The 22,481-nt window shown below is 39.1% G+C and overlaps 1 protein-coding gene across 2 annotated transcripts in view; it reads left to right on the forward strand.

Moving 5' to 3' along the window:
• The window catches only part of KITLG (KIT ligand), a 105,220-nt gene that overhangs the window by 33,712 nt on the left and 49,027 nt on the right, over positions 1-22,481 (forward strand). For both annotated transcript variants that reach the window (XM_074941924.1, XM_074941923.1), the window contains exon 3: positions 15,283-15,345. In XM_074941924.1, coding sequence (XP_074798025.1) covers positions 15,283-15,345 — 63 coding nt within the window. The remainder of the gene's footprint in view (positions 1-15,282; positions 15,346-22,481) is intronic.

The raw sequence follows: 22,481 nt of genomic DNA on the forward strand, positions 1-22,481 counted from the left end.
CACCTCTATAATCTGTATTTTTCCCCTCTATGTTCACACAGCCCAAGCTCTCATCCAAGCCCTCATGTCACACCTTGACTACTGCAACCTCTTCTTTCCTGGCCTTAACTACTGAAATCTCTCTGCTCAAGTCTATTCAGAATTCTGCTGCTAAAATAATCTTGGGTTAATGTCCTGACCACATCAGTTCCCTCCTGGAGTCTCTCACCTGACTCACCTTCATCTCCAAATCAAATATACACTTGTTGGCTTTGCCTAGAGCCCTTCATAACTTAACCCCACCCAGCCTATTTGTTCTAATAACCTATCGTGATGTCAACCCCTGCCTTTGCTCTGCCAGCATTCTCAGACTTTACTACCCACCAGTCAGTTTCTCCCATAATCATCTCCATGGTTTCTTTCATGCTGCCCCTTATGCGTGGTAAAAATGCCCTGTTAAAATCTAAACAAGCTCTCTTCTCTTCCTTCTACTCTCGCCCTAAGACTTATCTCTGCTATGATGACTACAAATGATCATCATGGCTAGGCAGGTGATGAACTATGACTATTCCTCTTCTCCTTTCTTTTTCCTACTCCCAACCTCTACCTCAATTAGATGGAATACAAATGTAACTAAGATGTGCCAGTTCTTCCCCGGATTAATTTGCTTGTATGTTGCTTCCCCATCCTGTACTGTTCATAAACTTCTGTTAGATTCTAAACCCTTCTGGGCAGGGATTCAGTCTTTTCTGTGTTTGTAAAGAGACCAGCATAATGGGGACCGAGTCCCAAATGCGGTCTTTGGGCATTACCGATACATAAAGATTTAGTACTAATAATTTGGAAGACAATGGAGTTGCTCAGGTGTAAAGGGAGTCAAAATGCATGTATAAAGTGCCTTGAGCTTGGCTGTTGTTCTATAAAACATTGTTCTAGACTATTAAACCATATTTTATTCTATTAACATAAAAATATAGCATGCAGTTTGGAAATCAGCATTTTAGTATATATGCTATAGGCCAGCACTCTACTATCAAAGTAAGGAATGAGGAACTTCCTGTAATTTCTGACTATGCGGAATGTTGGACCATAATCAAGTTTATATTGAGTAATAGACTGAGGATCACATTTTGCTGTAATAAAGTGATGCAAGTATTGGTTTCAGTGGTGTTAGTCTGGATTTACACTAGCATATCAGAGCAGAATTAAACCCCCCCCCCCTTTTTTTAGTCTATAAATATTTGCATGGGGAACATTTACCAGAATTTAGGATTTGAAAGAACTAGTTCCTGTAATATACTGAGGTCAGTGGGCATATATCACCATTGACTTCAGTGACAGCAGGCTCAAGTCAAAAGAGATTTAGAAATTATAAAGATTACAGAAATTATATATTTGTCTAAATAGATAGTGATTCTTCTGATTTATATATATTCTGAAGTCGCTATAATCTAGTATTGCAACATAAAGAAATACTCTATAAAATGCTCCTAAAAAGCACAGAATTTAAATGAGCAAAAAGTGGTTTCTTTTTAGTGAAATCTTATCTACAGAACTTTTAATCTTTTTATTTAAATAAAGTTTTCTCTGAGATTTGAGTGACAATTTTAATGTAATATTCAAAATTTAATCCGTGGGAGGAGAAGTGGGTATTAGAACCGGTTCAGTCAGCCCTTTTTTAAGGGCATTTGGAAGCCATAATTTCATGGCTATAGAAGTAATTTTTTTTTTAGAGCGCATTCTTTCTACACTGCCAATCATCTGGGCTTTTATTTTTTTGTATTAAGGCATCTTAAGGGAAATGCACTCTGTTCGTGGAGCAAATATTCCATGTTACAAAACTAATTGCAGCACCTGTCAATAGTAGTTGTGTCACTGTTGCTATGATGATTTTTTTTTTTTCAAAAGCAAGTCAACAGAGCTATCACACTGACCTTTTTAGAAAAAAGGTGCTAAATCTCCAGAATTGAGAACCTGCTGAGTGTACTTTCTATGATGGTCAAATGCCACCTCCAGGTCTCAATAAAATTTTCATCAAGGTCATTATACAGCACAAATAGAATAAAAGGCTCCTTCTGTTAGGAATATAAATCTTACATTTTCTTGTCTTATGTATTCTACCTATTTAAAAAGTTTTTCTTTAGACAGTTGGAGGCACAAGTAATATCTGGTATTTACAAGACTCCAACCATTTAAACAAGTGGCTTCAAACACCTCACCTACGGACTCTGTTTTTTCTATTTGATATATTTATGAGCTCTGCATGGAGTTTTCAGACTCTGCAGCATCTGAGCTTTCATATTTAAAAAAATGTTTCTGAGGCCTGGTTGATGTAAGGCAGCTTACAGCGTTGGGTCAATGTAAGGCAGCTTACGTCAATCTAATTATGTCATTGTACGCACTACAGCCTTGCTCCCACCAATGTAAGTGCCCTACTACACCGTCATAACTCCACCTTCACAAGAGGTGTAGGGCTTACGTTGGTGTAGTTAGGGCAACACAGTGTCCCTATAGACACTGCGTTACTTACATCTGTTGACTGCCTTTCATCAATTTCACGGCTCTGCTGGAGTTGTGAAATTGAAAAGAAAGCTGGCTCCCCAGCCGGGCTGCTGCTCTTTCTCCGCTCCAAGCTGGGCTCCATCCAGGATCCCAGCTCAGGCTGCCACCTGGGCTCTCTGTGCCCAGGCTCCCGGCTCCCCGCCAGGAGCACAGCAGTTGACTAGACTCTGGTCACGGATCTCCCGCTGGGAGCTCAGCTGCCCCCTGCTCCTCTTGGCTCTTGGTTCCCCACTGGGAGCATGGCTGCACCCAGCAGGGAGCTCTGCACCCAGAGTCAAATGCGGCTGCCCCATTCCTGACAGGGAGCCAAGAAGCCCATTGCGGCTGCCCTGTTCCTGGTGGGGAGCTGAGAAGCCTGGTGCAGCTGCCCCATTTCCGGCGGGGAGCCAGGCTCCTGGCAGGGAGCTGCATTCAGAGCTGAGCCCTGGCTTTCTGCCCCCCAAACTGTCCCACTTAAGTCTGTGGAAGTGCTCCTGCTCAGGACACGAATCACCGACAGAAGGGCAGTGTGGATATGAATCAGTGCAGTAATTACTGCGGTTACTGTAAGTCAACCTAAAATAGGCTGACTTAAGTTTATACTGTAGAGATGTCCTAAGTCCTCATGAGTGAGAATAGTATAACTAATCTAGTATTGTCTTCCTGAATCTTGAGACAGCCATAAACTCTGAAAAGTGTGAACTTCCCAGCTAACATTAATTTAATTGGGATGTTATTTTAAGTCTAATGATGAGGTTTTAAAAATGTCCACATTAACTATTTCATTGCTGATCATTTTTGCAGCTAGAATGCAGAAGGTGGCAGGAATAAAGCCCCAGGGGGTGGAAAGTAAAAGCTGCTCTAGGGAAGGAAATGCAGAAGGAAGCAAGGAGCAGAGATCCAAAGGCAGGAAAGCAAGGAGGATGGGGTAGGAATAGAAACAAAGGGCAGAAATGGTGTCCTAAAGGGGAGCATATTTTCCCATTGAATGAGACAATAAGGTACTGATCAAATGATGACTAAGTTACTACTTCAATGACCTATTTTACCTTTTATCTTTCTGAAAACCTTGCTTTGATGTCTGTGGGTTGTTCTTCAGTGAATTCTGAATATTAAAATCCTAAACGTATACCTTACCCCGTGGACTGAAAAAAATGGAATTTGACAATCTGAGACAAATTAATTTGATACCCTGGACTTAAACTATTCTCATTCATTAAACTAATTTTGTTAGGACTGCCCTATTATAAATCCTTAGTGTGGTACAGTATATTGTTCTGTGATTACAAGTAATATTAAGGTTACTGAAACTATTTCATTTTTGCCTTTTTGATTAACAGGGCTGCAGATGAAATCATTTATAATGCGCCATGAGACTGTTCGCATAATATCTAAGGATTTCTCAAAGGTCAAGGAAATGTGTCTTGGAAATTCACAAAGAAACTAAAGTTCTTGGCTTTTTACAGAGATTAACATCTTATATATAAGGCTGGTCACTTGTCACAGAATTTTGCCCCTCCAAAAATAGTCAGATGAGTCATAACAAACTTTAATAAAATCAAAGGGTTAAATCCTGGGCCCACTGAAGTCCATGGCAAAACTCTCATGGACTTCAGTGGGATCAAAATTTCACCAAGGATTCTTGACTCCTCTATGATCTTTACAAAATTATATGTACTCCCGCCCCGCATCCCCCTCACTGACTTGGGCTTCTGTGTCCCAGATAGTTAGGAAGCAGAGGCAGCTCTTGAGCTCTCTGCAGAGGGCTCAGGCAGCATTTCTGGTATTTGCAAGGGACCCAGACAGCAAGACAGGGTGCTCTAAAAACGGGAAATTCTGGAACTGGTGACTTCACTGACCTCTGACAAACAATCACCCCAATTCTAGAGCTTGAGCTGAATTCTTTTTTGCATCATTCTTATTCCAAGATGTTTCCAACGTGTACAAACAGTGGGTGATCTATAAATGCCTTGTATTGCAAAATATACTCCACGTGCATCAGGATTATCCATCAAAGGAGTTTCACCGTAAACCAGGGATCGGCAACCTTTGGCATGCGGCCCATCAGGGAAATCTGCTGGCGGGCCGGGGCGGTTTGTTTACCTGCAGTGTCCACGGGTTCGGCTGATCGCAGCTCCCACTGGCCGTGGTTTGCCGTTCCAGGCCAATGGGGACTGCGGAAAGCGGTGGCCAGCATATCCCTCAGCCCACGCCGCTTCCCACAGCCCCTATTGGCCTGGAATAGCGAACCACAGCCAGTGGAAGCTGCGATCAGCCGAACCTGTGGATGCTGCAGGTAAACAAACCGTACTGGCCCGCCAGCGGATTTCCCTGACGGGCGGCATGCCAAAGTTTGCTGATCCCTCCCCTAAACCCTGAATTTCCTGTGTTATATTATTAACATTATTTCAACAAAGTTAGTGTGTTTCCTTTGAGTTTTTTGCACAAAGAATCATGGAAATGTATGAGCTATACTTCCCAATTTTATGGGCCAGTCATTTGCAAACAATTAATTTTTTTAAATTAAAGTAATTTTAAAACTGGATCTAAGCAGCTAATACATGTTTCTCATTTAGAACTTGTTATAAAATCACTTTAGCCTTCTAATGAGTCCCAAGATGAAAAACTTTGAAGTTCTTTCCCAAAATGAACTTGAATCACAATGTTGTTTATTCCATTTTCTTGCCTAAAGCAATACCACTGCAGAGCATAAATTCATTAGTCTGATAATTTAGTAACAGAGCTAGATCTCACTTTATTTTCCTGTAGATTTTGATAAATTTAGTTATGGAAATAAATTAATATGAGAAGGTTGACCTTCTGGAAAGGAGGCTTCCAGCACAAGTGGACAGCATGGTTTCTGCCAACTTAAAGGGGTGGTACAGGAGTGTCTAAACTAGAGTAGGATTAAAAAGCAGAAAACAAAGCTCAGAATGCTAGCATATTGAACTTAGCTGTTTGCTTATCACAGCCATAACTTCTGTGGGGAAAAAATGATTTTTTTCAGGCCTTTGTAAGGAGTCATAGTTGTCAGTCCAGCCAACTTCCTGCTCAGCAGGACTACCATAAATATATACACATTTTGCTTTAAATCCAGTCCCAAGTAGTGGATTGTGGGGGAGTGACAAGTTTTAAAATGGTTTTAATTGTTTTTGGAATGGATAATATACTTTATCAAACAAGATACATTAGCTAGAGTTTTATTAAAATGTTCATGTTTACATTTGGTGATTTGTGATCTCTTTCTGCTTTTAAACTATGGCTAATGGCTATTTAATACTTTTCTAATATAAAATCAACTTAAACTGTGGTGTGTTTTGACTTCTGTTTTATTTAAAAAGGAAATGTCACACTTTTAATTTTTGCCATGAACAACAACCACCCTTAAGTATGAGCAGTAAGACTGCTGCTCTTGATAATCTATGTGGCCACTAGAAAACAACAGCTGGGTTTTCAGGTATACTTGCAGTATGAGGTGATAAAAATTCTTGGAAGATGGTTCTGCAGTATCAGCACTGTCAGTTGAAATCACTGAGGAACAGTGTAGATATGTCTAAACTATAGAAGTGTGAATTTACAGAGAAATGCAATAGGTACTATGTAATTATCAGATGTGTAAAAAGTTGCCATTTAGTTCCGTTCACAGTTTTCTTTTTCTTTGACTTCAAAATTCTCAAAATAGCTCATGATAAAAGGACTTCTCAAAACCAAAGCTCTAATATTGGATCATTTCATTGCAGAGATGCACATAACATTCCATCGTTCTTGTACAGTACTCTGTTTTTCTGCTCTGTGTGGTAAGGGCAGGGTACTGGAATTTGTATCACTTGTGAAGCATTTCTATGGGGATTCATCCCTTTTTCCTATTTTTTTTTAAACTATATTTTTAAAGTCAACTTTTTGCGTGTCATTCTTGACAGCATTCAACTGAATTTTGAGACTCCCTATGTGACCTGATAGTGTCCATCACAACTGCCAACGGATGGTGTCTTTACTTGCTTCATTTTTATAAATAGGAAACTTGGGGCAGGTATTACAACCTGGTCCTGTATCCAGTGTATGGCCACTAATCTATAGTGAGCTGACCCCCATTGCTGTGCTTAGAAGCCAACTCGGTTTGGCCTAGCTCTGGGTCCCTAGGACACACTCAGACCTCTTGCCTACTGTCCTCCTTTCGGATGTGCGGTGCTGCTGCCCAGTCACCTTATATCTCAAAATCTGCCTGAGTCTCCTGCATCCTCCAATAACTTTCACATGCACCCCTAGAGCTCCACCATTCTGGGCTTCTAGTTTAACTCCTTCGGGGACAACATGGCAGGAAAGCAAGGAACACAAGCTTAGTAAAGGAGTTTCTTAACCAGTGAGTACTTTTAAAAGCACTTGAGTGTTACACAACACAAATCTTGAAATGCACCCCCCCTCCGGCCCCCGGTCTGATCTCATTCCTTCTCTGAGTCTGAGGTTTGTCACCATTTCAAGCTAGCCAAAGTCAAAGTCCTCCTTACATGTGATGATAGTTGCCTTCCCCCTACCACACACCTGCCAGAGCAACACCCCGCTCTTAGTTAAGATCTATCTCAGGGTAGGTCTACACTACAAATTTACAGCAAGGTAGCTGCACCGATGCAGCTGCGTCACTGTAGCGCTTCTGGTGAAGATGCTGTAAGCCGACGGGAGAGGCAGTAGCTATGTCTACACTGGTGCTTAGTTATACTGACCTGTGTTGCTCAGGGGTGTGGATTATTCACATCCCTGAAAGACATAGTTGTACCGAAGTAATTTTGTAGTATAGACCAGGGCTCAGTTTCCTTGGGATGTGCTCCACTGGGATGCTCCAGCCCCTCCGCCAATCATGCTCACCCTGCCTTTGGATCCCTGTGTGTTTTTTTAAAAACGTCTCTTGGGAGTGGGTCAGCAGTTCAGGGGCAATCAAGTTGCTCGCTCCTCATTGACAGTCTTTCAGTGAGGTATCAAACACCTTTCCGAGACAGGGCAGCTGTCTGGAATGCAATTCCATAGGCTTGCCTTAGGCAAGTTTAGACAGATGTTCAATACATAATACAAAATGGAATTAATAATTTGATAGACATATCTTACTCTATTTTAGCAGGGAGCTCATCTTCCCATATATCTGTAAAGTACCATGCCAGCCTGGGCCAGAACATAGCTCCATTGGCTTCAACTGTGCTATGCCATTTTAGACCTGTGAAAGATCTGGCCTAGGATGTTTAATAAATACATCTTAGTAAAAGCTCTTTCTGGTCAGAGTGAGAATGTATGCTCTGATTTGGCCATCCCCAAATTCCCTTTTTTTAGTTACAAATTCTACAATCGATCATAGAGAAAAATGTCTAATGATAATCTGGTATCTCTAGGGGGTTTAAGGAAGTTAATTCTCAGTAAATCTGTAATCTTGGCCTTTATTTTTTTTAACTGTGCATGAAAAGTGCTTGACAGGCTTTGTGCCAGTAAAGTAGACTGTATACATAATGCATGTCCGTTCTTGTAGTGTTCATTGACGTGGAACAAATTTAATCTTGAACTGACCTTTCTTAAAATAATATACTATTGCTGACAGTGCTAAGTATCAAATCCCTGTAGATTATGTATGGGGAATTTTGCGCCAGCAGAAGTGTCTTCAGTGTCTTTGCTGTTTAAAATGCTGCATCCCTGAACATAGCAAATAAACTGGAAAGGCAATCAGAATATCTGTTAATGTGGCATAATGTGTGGGTGTGCTATTGGAAAGGAAAGCATAAGATTGCAAAAAAAATGAGTGGGAGGGGGTTCAGATTAAATAAGCCAATTTAAAGAGGAAATAAAAGTACCAACATTTTCTTTAAAAATAAATCAAGGGCAAATATACTGCAACAGTATTTTTCTAAAGTTCTACTTTCTACTGAGTCAGCACCTCAGAATCAAGAAGCAAAGGGCAATAGATATAGAAATACGCATGGTGAATTCAGTGACACCTTTTCAACCTCTACTTTTGGAAGGTGCATGTGCAAAAAAAGTAAAAATCAGTCATAAACTATACAGATTATATAAGGGTCAAATTATATAAATATATAAGGGCATGAAGGTGACTATTCATGCACATATTCTTATATAATATGACCTTTTTAACCCCCTTTAGGAGAATGATGGAGGTCATCAAAGTGAGAGTCTCATGGTTCACCCCATGATATGAATGCAATAACATTTTGAACTTATTTAGGCATAAGTATTGCAGCTGACCAGAACTATGTGTATACAGTGACTGCTTTGAAATTTTGTATATAGTTAGAGTGGTTGCTAGTGCAAATGATTCAATGAGTGAGAGTGTGGGAAATTAAGTGGTATTGCTACAGCAGCACTCAGAAAAGGAAACTTTTCTAAGTAAAAGTGCCCATAACAGAATGTCCCTTGTTCACAAGAACTGGGGATGCTTTTCTGAACAATGTTTAGGCCACAGTTAAAGCACTTAAGCAGGTGTTTACATCCAATAGACTTAATGGCTTGAAACACATGCTCAAAAATAAACCTGCTTTGCTGAACTTGAGCATTAGTGAGCAGGATGCAGGCAATTGCTTGTTTAGGGTTTTTTTAACTGGTTCCCCCCCCCCCCCAGGAAAATTTCTCATCCAGGGTCTACCTGTTTGGGACATTACATGTTACTTAAAGAATGACTGTTTCACTTTCCACATATAGATTTCAGATATTTCCAGAAGTTCAGTTAAAATATGGAAATGTAAACATACTCCTCCATTAACTAATAACTCAGACTCTTCTGAAGGATAGTGCTGATACCAGTCAGGTGATACTGACAGTAGAATTCCTGTACCAAATCGGATGAGGAATGTGGGCAAAGACAAGTTAAGATGTTTGTACACCAATGCAAGGAGCCTGGGTAACAAAATGGAGGAACTAGAACTACTTCTGCAGGAAGTGAAACCACATATTCTAGGGATAACAGAAATATGGTGGAATATTAGTCATGACTGGAGTACAGGTATTGAAGGATATGTGTTGTTCAAGAAAGACAGATGGTGGAGTAGCAAAAGATGGTGGAGTAGCATTGTATATTGATGATGAGGTAGATGGCAAAGAAATTAGAAGTGATGGAATGGATTAGACAAAGTCTGTTTGGGCCAAAATCACTTAGGGGAAGAAAGCTATTAGAGGTTCCTCTGACATAGTGCTTGGGGTGCATTTTCGACTACCAAGATCCAATTTGGATATGGATAGAGACCTCTTTTAATCAAATAAATACTACTTGGAATTGTGTGATTATGGGGCCTTCATTTCAAGAACAACATAAGAACGACCATATTGGATCAGACCAAAGGTCCATCTAGCCCAGTATCCTGTCTTCCAACAGTGACCAATGCCTCAGGTGCCCCAGAGGGAATGAACAGAACAGGTAATCAGCAAGTGATCCATTTCCTGTCACCCATTCCCAGCTTCTGGAAAACAGAGGCTAGGGACACCATCCCTGCCATCCCGGTTAATAGCCATTGATGGACCTATCCTCCATGAACTTATCTAGTTCTTTTTTTAACCCTGTTATAGTCTTGGCCTTCACAACATCCTCTGGCAAGGAGTTCCACAGGTTGACTGTGCGTTGTGTGAAAAAATACTTCCTTTTATTTGTTTTAAACCTGCTGCCTGTTAATGTCATTTGGGGACCCCTAGTTCTTGTGTTATGAGAAGCAGTAAATAACACTTCCTTATTTACTTTCTCCATACCAGTCATGATTTTGTAAACCTCTATCATATCCCCTCTTAGTAGTCTCTTTTCAAAGCTGAAAAGTCCCACTCTTATTAATCTCTCCTCATACAGAAGCTGTTCCATATCCCTAATCATTTTTGTTGCCCTCTTCTGTATCTTTTCCAATTCCAATATAACTTTTTTGATGCACCACATCTGCATGCAGTATTCAAGATGTGGGCGTACTATGGATTTATATAGAGGCAATTTGATATTTTCTGTCTTATTATCTATCCCTTTCTTAATGATTCTCAACATTGTTAGCTTTTTTGACTGCTGCTGCACAATGAGTGGATGTTTTCAGAGAACTATCCACAATGACTCCAAGACCTCTTTCTTGAGTGGTAACAGCTAATTTAGATCCCATCATTTTATATGTATAGTTGGGATTATGTTTTCCAATGTGCATTACTTTGCATTTATCAACATTGAATTTCATCTGCCATTTTGTTGCCCAGTCACCCAGTTTTGTGAGGTCCTTTTGTAGCTCTTTGCAGTCTGCCGGGAACTTAACTATCTTGAGTAGTTTTGTATCATCCGCAGATTTTGGCACCTCACTATTTACCCTTTTTTTCAGATCATTTATGAATATGTTGAATAGGACTGGTCCCCGTACAGACCCCTGGGGGATACCACTATTTCTCTCTCCATTCTGAAAACTGACCATTTATTCCTACCCTTTGTTTCCTATCTTTTAATCAGTTACTGATCCATGGAGATGACCTTCCCTGACATATCCCATGACAGCTTGCTTTGCTTAAGAGCCTTTGTTAGGGGAGCTTGTCAGTCTTTCTGAAAATCTAAGTACACTATATCCACTGGATTTCCCTTGTCCACATGCTTGTTGACCCCCTTGTTCCCCTTCTAGTGAATTGGTGAGGCATGATTTCCCTTTACAAAACACATGTTGACTCTTCCCGAACACATTATGTTAATTTGTGTCTGACAGTTTTGTTCTTTACTATAGTTTCAACCAGTTTATCCGATACTGAAGTCAGGCTTACTGGCCTGTAGTTGCTAGGATCGCCTCTGGAGCCGTTTTTAAAAATTGGTGTCAAATTAGCTATCCTCCAGCCATTTGGTACAGAATCTGATTTAAATGATAGGTTACAAACCAGAGTTATTAGTTGTGCAATTTCGCATTTGAATTCCTTCAGAACTTTTGGGTGAATACCATCTGGTCCTTGTGATTTATTACGGTTTAGTTTATCAATTTGTTCCAAAACCTCCTCTAATGACACCTCAATCTGGGACAGTTCCTCAGATTTATCATTTAAAAAGAATGGCTCAGGTTTGGGAATCTCCCTCACATCCTCAGCCATGAAGACCGATGCAAAGCATTCATTTAGTTTTTCCCCAATGGCCTTATGATCCTTGTGTGCTCCTTGACCAGATATAGATTGGAGGACAAGTGCTAATAATAGTAGGGCCAGATATTCCTGGATGTGATAGCTGACGGATTTCTTCAACAAATAGTTGCTGAATGAACAAGAGGTGACACCATTTTAGATTTGGTATTGGTGAGTAATGAGGACCTCATAGAAGAACTGGTTCTAAAGGACAATCTTCGTTCGAGCGATCATGAGTGAATTCAATTTAAACTAAGTGGAAGGATAAACAAAAACAGATCTGCAACAAGCGTCCCTGTTTCAAAAGAGCTAACTTTAAAAAATGAAGGGAATTAGTTAAGGAAGTGGACTGGACAAGGATATGAATGTGGAGGATGCTTGGAATTACCTTATGTGAAAGTTGCAGAAGCTATCTGAAACCTGCATCCCAAGCAAGGGGAAAAAATTCATAGGCAAAGGTTGCACACCAAGCTGGATGAGCAAGCATCTCAAATAGGTGATTAAGAGAAAGTACAAAGCCTACAAGGAATGGAAGATAGGAGGGATCAGCAAGGAAAGCTACCTCTTGGCAGTCAAAGTGTAGGTATAAAGAGAGAACTGCCAAAAGCCAAGCAGAGTTGAACCTTGCAAAGAGAATTAAGACCAATAGTAAAACATTCTATAGCCATATAAATAGAAGACAAGGAAAGAAGAAGTGGGACCCCTAAGCACTGAGGATAAAATGGAGATTAAAGATAATCTAAGCATGGCCCAACACCTAAACACATACTGTCCCTCAGTTTTTAAATGAGGCTAATAAAGAGCTTAGGGGTAGTGGCAAGGTAACTAATGGCAACGAAGATATGGAGGTATAAATTACCTCATCCAAGGTGGAAAGCAAACTCAAACAGCTTAATGGGACTAAATTAGGGAGCCTGGATAATTTTCATCCAAGAATATTAAAGGAATTGGCACATGAAATTGCAAGCCCAATAGCAAGGATTTTTAATCAATCTGTAATCTTGAGGGTGGTACCCTATCACGGGAGAATTGCAAATATAGTACCTATATTTAGAAAAGGGAAAAAAGTAGTCCAGGAAACTACAGACCTGTTTGACCTCAATTGTATGCAAGGTCTTGGAACATATTTTGAAAGAGGAAGTAGTTAACGACAGATGTGGACAGTAAATGGGATAAAATGCAACATAGTCTTACAAAAGATATATTGTGCCATACCAACATGATCTTTTTCTTTGAGAAGATGACTGATATTTTTTTTTAGAGAAAGGAAATGCAGCAGACCTAATCTTCTTGGATTTCAGTAAGGCCTTTGATACAGTTCCACATGGGAAATGATTAGTTAAACTAGAGAAGATGGGGATTGATATGAGAATTGACAGGTGGATACGGAATTGGTTAAAGGGATGACTATGACGGGTCATACTGAAAGGTGAACTGTCAGGCTAGAGGGAGGTTACTAGTGGAGTACCTCAGGGATCGGTCTTTGGACAAATCTTCTTTAACATTTTTATTAAATAACCTTGGCACAAAAAGTGAGAGGGTGCTAATAAAGTTTGCAGATGAAAGTTGGGATGTATAGCCAATACAGAGGAGGGCCGGAATATCATACAAGAAGATCTGGATGACCTTGTAAACTGGAGTAATAGAAATGGGATAAAATTTAATAGTGCAAAGTGCATTCAGGGACTAACAAGAAGAATTTTTGCTATAAGATGGGGACTTATCAGAGGAAGAGAAAGACCTGCATATATTGGTTGATCACACAATGACAATGAGTTGTCAATGTGATGTGGCCATGAAAAAAGCTTGAAAGGCTTGAAATTAGGCAAAGGTTTCTAACCATCAGAGAAATGAAGTTCTGCAACAGCCTTTCAAGGGGAGCAATGGGGGGAAAAACCTAACTGGCTTCAAGACTGAGGTTGATAAGTTTATGGAGGGGATGAGATGATGAGATTGCCTATAATGGCATGTGGCCCATTGGAGACTTTTGCCAGTAGCAAAAATCCCCAACTGCTGGAGACAGGACACCAGATGGGGAGGGCACTGAGTTACTACAGATAATTCTTTCCCAGTTATCTGCCTGGCGGATCTGGCCCACATGCTCAGGGTCTAACTGATCACCATATTTGGGGTCAGGAAAGAATTTTCCCTGGGTCAGATTGGCAGAGACCCTGTGGAGTTTTCACCTTGCCCTGCAGCATGGGGCACTGGTCACTTACATGTTTAAACTAGTGTAAATGGTGACAGGTTTCAGAGTAGCAGTCATGTTAGTCTGTATCCGTAAAAAGAAAAGGAGTACTTTTGGCACCTTAGAGACTAACAAATTTATTTGAGCATAAGCTTTCGTGAGCTACAGCTCACTTCATCGGATGCATACCTTATCTAGTTTTTGTAAAGTCCAGCTACGAGGAAGCTTGTGTGGAAGGTTGTTTTTTAATCCAGTTTTGAGAGCTCATTCTTAATCTTTCCCTGTTTGCTGTAGAGGATGTTGATCAGGTGGTTCCGCAGCTTCTTTGAGAGTGTGTGGCACAAGCTGTCAGCATAGTCTGTGTGGTATGTCGATTGTAATGGATTTTTTACCTTCAATCCTTTTGGTATGATGTCCATCTGTTTGCATTTGGAAAGGAAGCTGATGTCTGTCTGTATCTGTAGGAGTTTTTTCATGAAGTTGATAGATTTCCACTCCATACGGCTAAATTCAGTGCCTTGCATAATGACAGGTTTCAGAGTAGCAGCTGTGTTAGTCTGTATCCGCAAAAAGAAAAGGAGTACTTGTGGCACCTTAGAGACTAACAAATTTATTTGAGCATAAGCTTTCATGAGCTACAGTTCACTTAATCGGATGCATGGTGAAGTCTTTAAAACATGATTTGAGGACTTCAGAAACTCGGAGAGAGGTTAGCGGTCTATTTCAGGAGTGAATGAGGTTCTGTGGCCTGCAATATGCAGGAAGTCAGACTAGATCATAATGGTCCATTCTCACCTTGAAGCCTGAGTCTTAAACTGTCTGCTCTTTGACAGTATTACCATCTTAGATTCTGCCTTGAGATGACCACTGTGAATAAGGTCAACATGGGTCTGTGAAGAGTAGGGAGATAATGGAAAAGCAGACCAGGGGTCACCAAATGAAATTAACAGGCAGCAGGTTTAAAACAAACAAAAGGAAGTATTTTTTTTTACCTAATGCACAGTCAACCTGTGGAACTCTTTTCCAGAGGATTTTCTGAAAGCCAAGACACTAACAGGGTTCAAAAAAGAACTAGATAAATTCAAAAAGGATAGCTCCATCAATGGTTATTAACCGAGATGGGTAGAGATGGTGTCCCTAACCTCTGTTTTCCAGAAGCTGGGAATGGGCAACAGGAAACAGATCATTTGATGATTACCTCTTCTGTTGATTCCCTCTGAAGCACCTGGCATTGGCCACTGTCAGAAGACAGGATACTGGGCTAGATGAATCTTTGGTCTGACACAGTATAGCCACTCTTATGTACACAATCCCTAAACACGGACTTAAGTTATTTGCAACTGATCAGTAATTTCTAGAAATTGTGTTAATTACTTTATAAAATGTATATTAACTACAGTGACTAAAATAAAGCCTTCATTTTCTTACCAAAACACTAATATATTCTTTATTACCTCTTTGTTTGTTTGTTCTAGGTTGGAAATCTTCCAAATGATTATAGGATAACCCTTAGGTATGTTCAGAAGATGGATACTCTGGTATGTACAATCACTTGAAATCAATCCCAATAAAATAGCCAGGCAATGATGGCTGCAGCTCTATGTGTCTCGGACATCAGTGCTTCAGTCACATAAAATCTTGCTAATTACAGAAATCTTGCAAAAACTCAATTTTTTAGACCTTTTCTTTGGGAAATAGTCAGTTTTCAATCATTATCCACTTTATTGAGTGGGAATGGGGAACATATTATTTATTTGGATAAATAACTTGTTTTTATTTATGTTGGAGAAGACACTGTACAATGTTTTGTGGCAAGAGCATGTGCTTTATTAGCATGTCCACAATATGTACGTAAGAGGCTGCTAAAAAAAAACAAACATACAGAGACTGATAGTTTCAGTAACTATTTCCTTAATGAAGCTTCTGAGGGATTAGGACAATATTGTATTTCACTCACATAATGATTTGCATCACTCTTTTTCCTGCATAATACTGTAGTTTATAACCACTCTTAAAATATACTTTTTAAAAACTTTACAAATCATGTGATGATCTAAAGAATACATACTTGCAAATATTGCCTTTGGGTGATCTGATATTAGTTCTGGTTTTAAAGTTTCCCTCAAATTCATTTTATGAAGGATTACATTTGAAAGATTGCTACACTGACATAAGCTCAAAATTTTAAAAAATAAATATAATGATTTGAGAAAGCCCTGGTGTAGACATCTTTAGAGTGGAAGAAGTGCCAAAAGTGTAAATTACTTTGAGCAATATACCAAACTAATGCCTGGCTAATGATAGCCCAATGACCATATGATCTAAGCCATTACTTGCATTAAAAGAAGATCTAGCAATGCAGAAAGGAACAAGAGAGGATAGGAGAATGAACAACAAGAGGAACGATAGCATAAGTACCACTGACAGTAACGGCGGTCACGTAGGCAATACTGGCAGTAAAATGATTGTACCTAATTAGGCAAGAGATCTGGATGAAGCTAAGCAGAAACAACTAAGATGTCTGTGCACCAATGCAAGGAGCCTGGGTAACAAAAAAGAGGAAATAGAACTACTGTTGCAGGAAGTGAAACCGAATATTATAGGGATAACAGAAATATGTATGGTGGAATAATAGTCATGACTGGAATACAGAAATTGAAGGCTGTGCTGTCCAGGAAAGACAGAAATAAAGGTACAGGGGGAGGAGTCCATAGTATATTAATGACAAGGTAGATTATTAAGAAATTGGAAGTGATGTATAAAACAGAATCTGTTGGACAAAATCACTTTGGGGAACAAAGGTAACTGAGGCTCCAATAGAATAGTGCTTGGGGTCTGCTACAGACCCCCAGGATCTGATCTGGATATGGATAGAGACCTCTTTAATGTTTTTAATGAGATAAATACTACTGGGAATTGTATGATTATGAGGCTTTCATTTCCCAGCTATATATCAGAGAATAAGGACTACTCACAAAGGTAGGGTCAGATATTCCTGGATCTGATAGCTGACAGATTTCTTCACCAGATAGTCACTGAACCAACAAGAGGTGACGCCATTTTAAATGTAGTATTGGTAAGAAGCAAAGACCTCGTAGAAGAACTGGTTGTAAAGAACAACTTTGATTTGAGTGATGAATTAATTCATTTTTAAACTAAATGAAAAAATAAACAAATACCTCTGCAACTAGGATCCTTGATTTCAAAAGGGCAAACTTTTAAAAAAAATACAGATTTAGGGAAGTGGACTGGACTGAAGAACTCCAGGATCTGAATGTGGAGAAGTCTTGAAATTACTTTAAGTGAAAGTTACAGAAGCTATTTGAAGCTTGAATCTCAAGCAAGGTGAAAAAAAATGTAGGTAATGGTTGCAAACCAAACTGGATGAACAAACATTGCAGACTGCTTATTAAGAGAAAGCAGAAGACCTGCAAGGAGTGGAAGAAGAGAGAGATCAGCATGGAAAGCCACCTGTTGGAGATCAGAAAGCATCAGGAAAAAGTGAGAGCTACCAAGAGACCTGCAGAGCTGGACCTTGCAAAGGAAATTAAACCAATATTGACAGGTTCTTTAGCCATATAAATAAAAAGAAAACAAGGAAAGAAGGAGGACCACTAAGCACTGATGATGGGGCTGAAATTAAAGATAATTTAGGTATGGACCGACACCTAAATGAGTATTTTGCCTCAGTTTTTAGTAAGGGTAATGAGGAGCTTGGGTTCCATGACAGGGTGACTAATGGGAGCAAGGATATGGAAGTAGAAATTACCACATCCGAGGTAGAAGTCAAACTCAAACAGAGTAATTGAACCCAATTGCAGGGCCTGGATAATCTCCATCCAAGAATATTAAAGGAACACACAAATGAATTTAAGCCCAATAGCAAGGATTTTTAATCATCTGTAAACTCGGGGGTCATATTCTGACTGGAGAATTGCAAATACAGTACCTCTATTTAGGAAAGGGAACAAAGGTGATCCAGGAAACTATAGACCCTGTTAGTTTGACCTGAATTGTATGCAAGGTCTTAGAACAAATTGTGAAAGAGAGAGTAGTTAGTGATATAGAAGTAAATGGTAATTGGGGGGGGGGGGGAATACAACATATTTTTACAAAAGGTAGATTGTCAGCCCAATCTGATCTCTTCCTTTGAGAAGATAATCAATTTTCTACCCAAAGAAAAACGCAGTAGGTTTAAACTTCTTGGATTTCAGTAAAGTATTTGATAGAGTTCCATGTGGGAAATTATTAATTAAATTGGAGAAGAGGGGGATTAATATGAGAATCAAAAGGAGGGTAAGGAACTGATTAAAGGGGAGGCTATAATGGGTCATGCTGAAAGGAGAACTGTCACGCTGGAGGGAGGTTACTACTGGAATTCCTCAAGGATCAGTCTTGGGTCAAATCTTATTCAATGTTTTTGTTAATGACATTGGCATGAGAAGTGGGAGTGTGCTAATAAAATTTGTGGATGACACAACGTTGGGAAGTATTGCCAATATGGAGCAGGACTGGAATATCATACAAGACTATTTGGATTACCTTGAAAACCAGAGTAATAGAAATAGAAATGTAACAGTGCAAAGTGCAAGGTTTTTTGTTATAAACTGGGGATGTATCAGTTGGAAGTGACCAAGGAGGAGAAAGTCGTTCTGTGATCGACCAATACACCCAAATCTATGAGCCATCAATTTGATGTGGGTGTGTAGAAGACTAATGCAATCCTTGGATGCACCCGGTGAGGTATTTCAGTAGAGACAGGGAAGTGTTAGAACCATTATACAAGGCACTGGTGAGATTCGTCTTAAATACTGTGTGCAATTAAGAAAGATGAATTCAAACGAACAAGTGGAGAGAAGGGCTAGTAGAATGATCTGAGGATTGGAGAACCTGCTTTACAGGAGGAGTCTTAATGTAATCAGCTTGTTTAGACTAACAAAATGAAGGCTGAGGGAAGATATAATTGTCTATAAATACATCAGAGATAAATAATTCCTCTTCCTCCCTGGTATTTAAGTTAAGGAACAAGTTGACACAAGAACAAATGTCTATAATCTGGCCATCAGTAAGTTTAGGCTTGAAATTGATTAAAGATTTCTAATAATCAGAGGAGTGAAGTTCTGGGGAGAAAAAACCTAACTGTCTTCAAGATTGAGCTTGTTAAATTTGTAGAGGGTATGATATGAAACTGTTTACAATGTAACCGATCTGTGACTGCTAGTAGCAGGTATTCCCCGCGGCCGGTGATGGGACAGAAGGGGAAGAGCTCTGCGTTACTATAGAGAATTCTTTACCAGGTGTCTGGCTGATGGGTTTTGCCCACATGCCCAGTGTCTAACTGGTCCCCATATTTGGGGTCAGGAGAGAATTTCCGCCCAGGTCAGATTGGGAGAGACCCTAAGGAGGAGGGGATTTGCCCTCCTCTGCAGTGTGGGGCATGGGTCAGTTGCTGGTTTGAATGAGAGTAAATGATGGATTTTCTATAATTAGAATTCTTTAAATCAAGATTTGAGGACTTCAGTAACTCAGCCAGAGGTTAGGGGTCTATTACAGGAGTGGGTGTGTGAGGTTCTGTGGCCTGCAATGTGCACAAGGTCAGAGTAGATGATCATGATAGTCCCTTCTGGCCTTAAAGTCTCAAGTCTCTAAATAACTGTGCACATTATATAATATATAAATAGAACATAAGAACGGCCATACTGGGTCAGACCAAAGGTCCATCTAGCCCAGTAGCCTCTCCTCTGATAGTGGCCAATGCCAGGTGCCCCAGAGGGAATGAACAGAACAGGCAATCATCAACTGATCCATCCCCTGTCGCTCATTCCCAGCCTCTGGCAAACAGAGGCTAGGGACACCATCCCCGCCCATCCTGGCTAATAGCCATTGATGGACCTATCTTTCTTGAACTTATCTAGCTCTTTTTTGAACCCTGCTATAGTCCTGTATTAGCTGTGTATTATTCAATAGATGTAAAAAGTAACGTTGTTGGCTATCATACTTGTAACTAGAGCTGTGTGAAATTTTCATTATGAAAACCAAAATCATGCACAGTGGACATAGTTCAGTAAATTCTCATTATTGCCAATCTCAGGAGATCAAAAAATCATGCGACTTGCTCAACAATCCATGAGGGCTTGGGGGCTTTTGTTTTGGTTCTTTTGTTTGTTTGGGGGGGGGGGTTTAATACCCCAAAAATACAATAGTCTGTCTTTTGATTTTTGAACGCCCCGTGCCCATCCTCAATGTGTGTGGCATCAGTGTTGCACTAGGGCAGAATAGATGGTTATGAGTTCTATTGAAGCTTGGAGGTTTGCACGAACCAAAAATCCCAAGTTAACCTCAAGGAGTGCAAATTATACCTGATATCTTAGGCTAATTAAACTCAGCTGAACAAAATATTTTCTTTGCATCATTTGTTATTGTGAGTCCTTTCTGAATCCTATATGGTCTAATATATATTATAGATTACAATTTTTGATGAGTCCCAAACAGCAGTCATCCAAAAACAAGGAAATAGTAACAGGCTGCTGTAGCTGCACATAACACTCTTTCAAATCACAGATATTTGATATCTATCTTCCATGTCTCAAAGATTTACATCGGGGTGGTCTTTAAAAGTGCAAAAGTTAGACTCAATTCTAGCCTCTTATCCTTCCAGATCAGTGAGGTAAACTGACAGAACTATGTGGGAAGTGAACATTATCACTATTTGCACTGTTTTCTCTATTAGTTTCCAGTTCATCCCATCTGGTACCTCTCATGAAATATGTATTTAAAAAAAATCAATACTCTAAGGTTTTTTAAACATTCAATTTAAGATCTTATTACTCTGTCTGTAACTGAAGAGTTTTAAGATTAATTCAGACCAGAAAGTTTTCTTTAATGCCCTGCAGGACGGATTGTTTTATATGAAAGTGATTTAAATCACTGATTTTAATCATGTTTTACATTTGTACTTTTCAGTAACTTTGCTAAAGAGAGGATAAGATATTAATTGGTAACCATTAAAACTTGTTCATTTACCCTAAATTAGGTGCTTTTTTTTTGCTATCTATATATATTTAACAATTATACAGCTTAATTTACATTTATTCAGATCGTTAATTTTTACAATTTTTATTTAAGTTACAAAATAGTGAACAATGCATTTATTATTTACTAGGATTTCTTTGTTTTTTACTTGTGATTTGTGTCAAGCTCTATTTGGAAATTCAAATTCCATTAAAATGCACAAAATAGCATTTAAAAAAAGTTAACAAAAACTACCTTAAAGGTGCTGGATGCATTAAAAAAAAAATCAAAAACATTATCAAAACATGTTTGTCATTTAAAACTGATTTATTAAATGAAGTAAAAAATAGAGTTCATGAATTGAACTCATTGTTTCTGGTCACTGGTTCCTTCATGATTTTAGAGCTAGTAGATCTCATCCTCTCATACCCAGTTTTATTCATAGATTGGAAGAAGAAAACAAGGTTTCCTGCTTTTTCAACTCCTGTTGGTTTTTACTTTTAATGAACTGAATTGAAGAAAATATTCTCTCTGTATCTGCAGAAGAGGCTACTGCTGTTAGAAAACTGGTTTAACACTTCAGCAAACTGTAGTTTCAGGTTCTTAACCAATGGCTTCCACAAATTTAGTGCTCTGAGTTTCTCTAAAACTTTGCAGAAAACATATACTGCTTAATATTATTTTTCATTTAATGCAAAGTTTTAATAAATTAAATTTAGGTCTTAAATAATTTGTAAATTTCACATTTAATTTTAAATAGGTTTATTTAAAAGAACTGTATTTATTTTTTTTTAATCTGATTTTTTTTTAATTGGAAAAATATTGATTTTTATCCATCCTGATTCCCTGGTTTATAAAGTGAACAAGAATGTGACTTTTGTAATCACCAAAACATCATATAATACTATGACAGCCTATAATAGGTAGTAATCTGATTGTTAGTCCAGTTTGCATCCTACATTGATTAGTTAAATATAGTTTAGATGTAATGGTGTTTTGTTTTGGCCCAACAAGTTTCCTTTCAGCAGTATTGCCTTTAGGAATTGGTGGCTATAAAACATGCAAACTTTGGCTGTACAATGTATTTCATTAAGTACAGTGCTTTCATTGCCATGGCATCTGGCTGCATCACATCTAAAAACTAACATCCATATGTATTCACAATGAGCAGCAATACTAACTCACCAAGACACAAATAGGAAGAGACAATGCCTCAATTTAGAGACTTTTGGCAAAGGGTTGGCTGAATAAATGCCCTTTGATTTGGGTTCTGACAGATTCCTGCAAGCAAAGAAACCCATAGCTGGAGCCTCTCCAGCAAATGTTCTGCTTTCAGTCCTGAAAAGTGCACATCTAGGGACTGAGGAAAGTGCCTTACTTTATCAGACACTTTGTATGGTGCATGAAGTGGGAAATGGTATCTATTGTAGCAGCTCCAAAGCTTTATAGATTAAAAGTAGAAAGGTAAATTGCATAGAAAGCAGATGGGAAGCCAGCACAGTGCATCTAACGTGTTCAAGCTGACCAACTCCATTAAGCAGAAGGGTTCTTGCATTATGCACTAGCTGAGTAGCTCTCAGAGTAGATCCAAATAAAGTGCATTGCAGAAGTCTAACCTGGAGGTAAAAGGCAAGGTCTGAACCAATGAAAAGAAACTACAATC

Source organism: Natator depressus, chromosome 1 (assembly GCF_965152275.1).
Source record: "Natator depressus isolate rNatDep1 chromosome 1, rNatDep2.hap1, whole genome shotgun sequence".
NCBI lineage: Eukaryota > Metazoa > Chordata > Testudines > Cheloniidae > Natator > Natator depressus.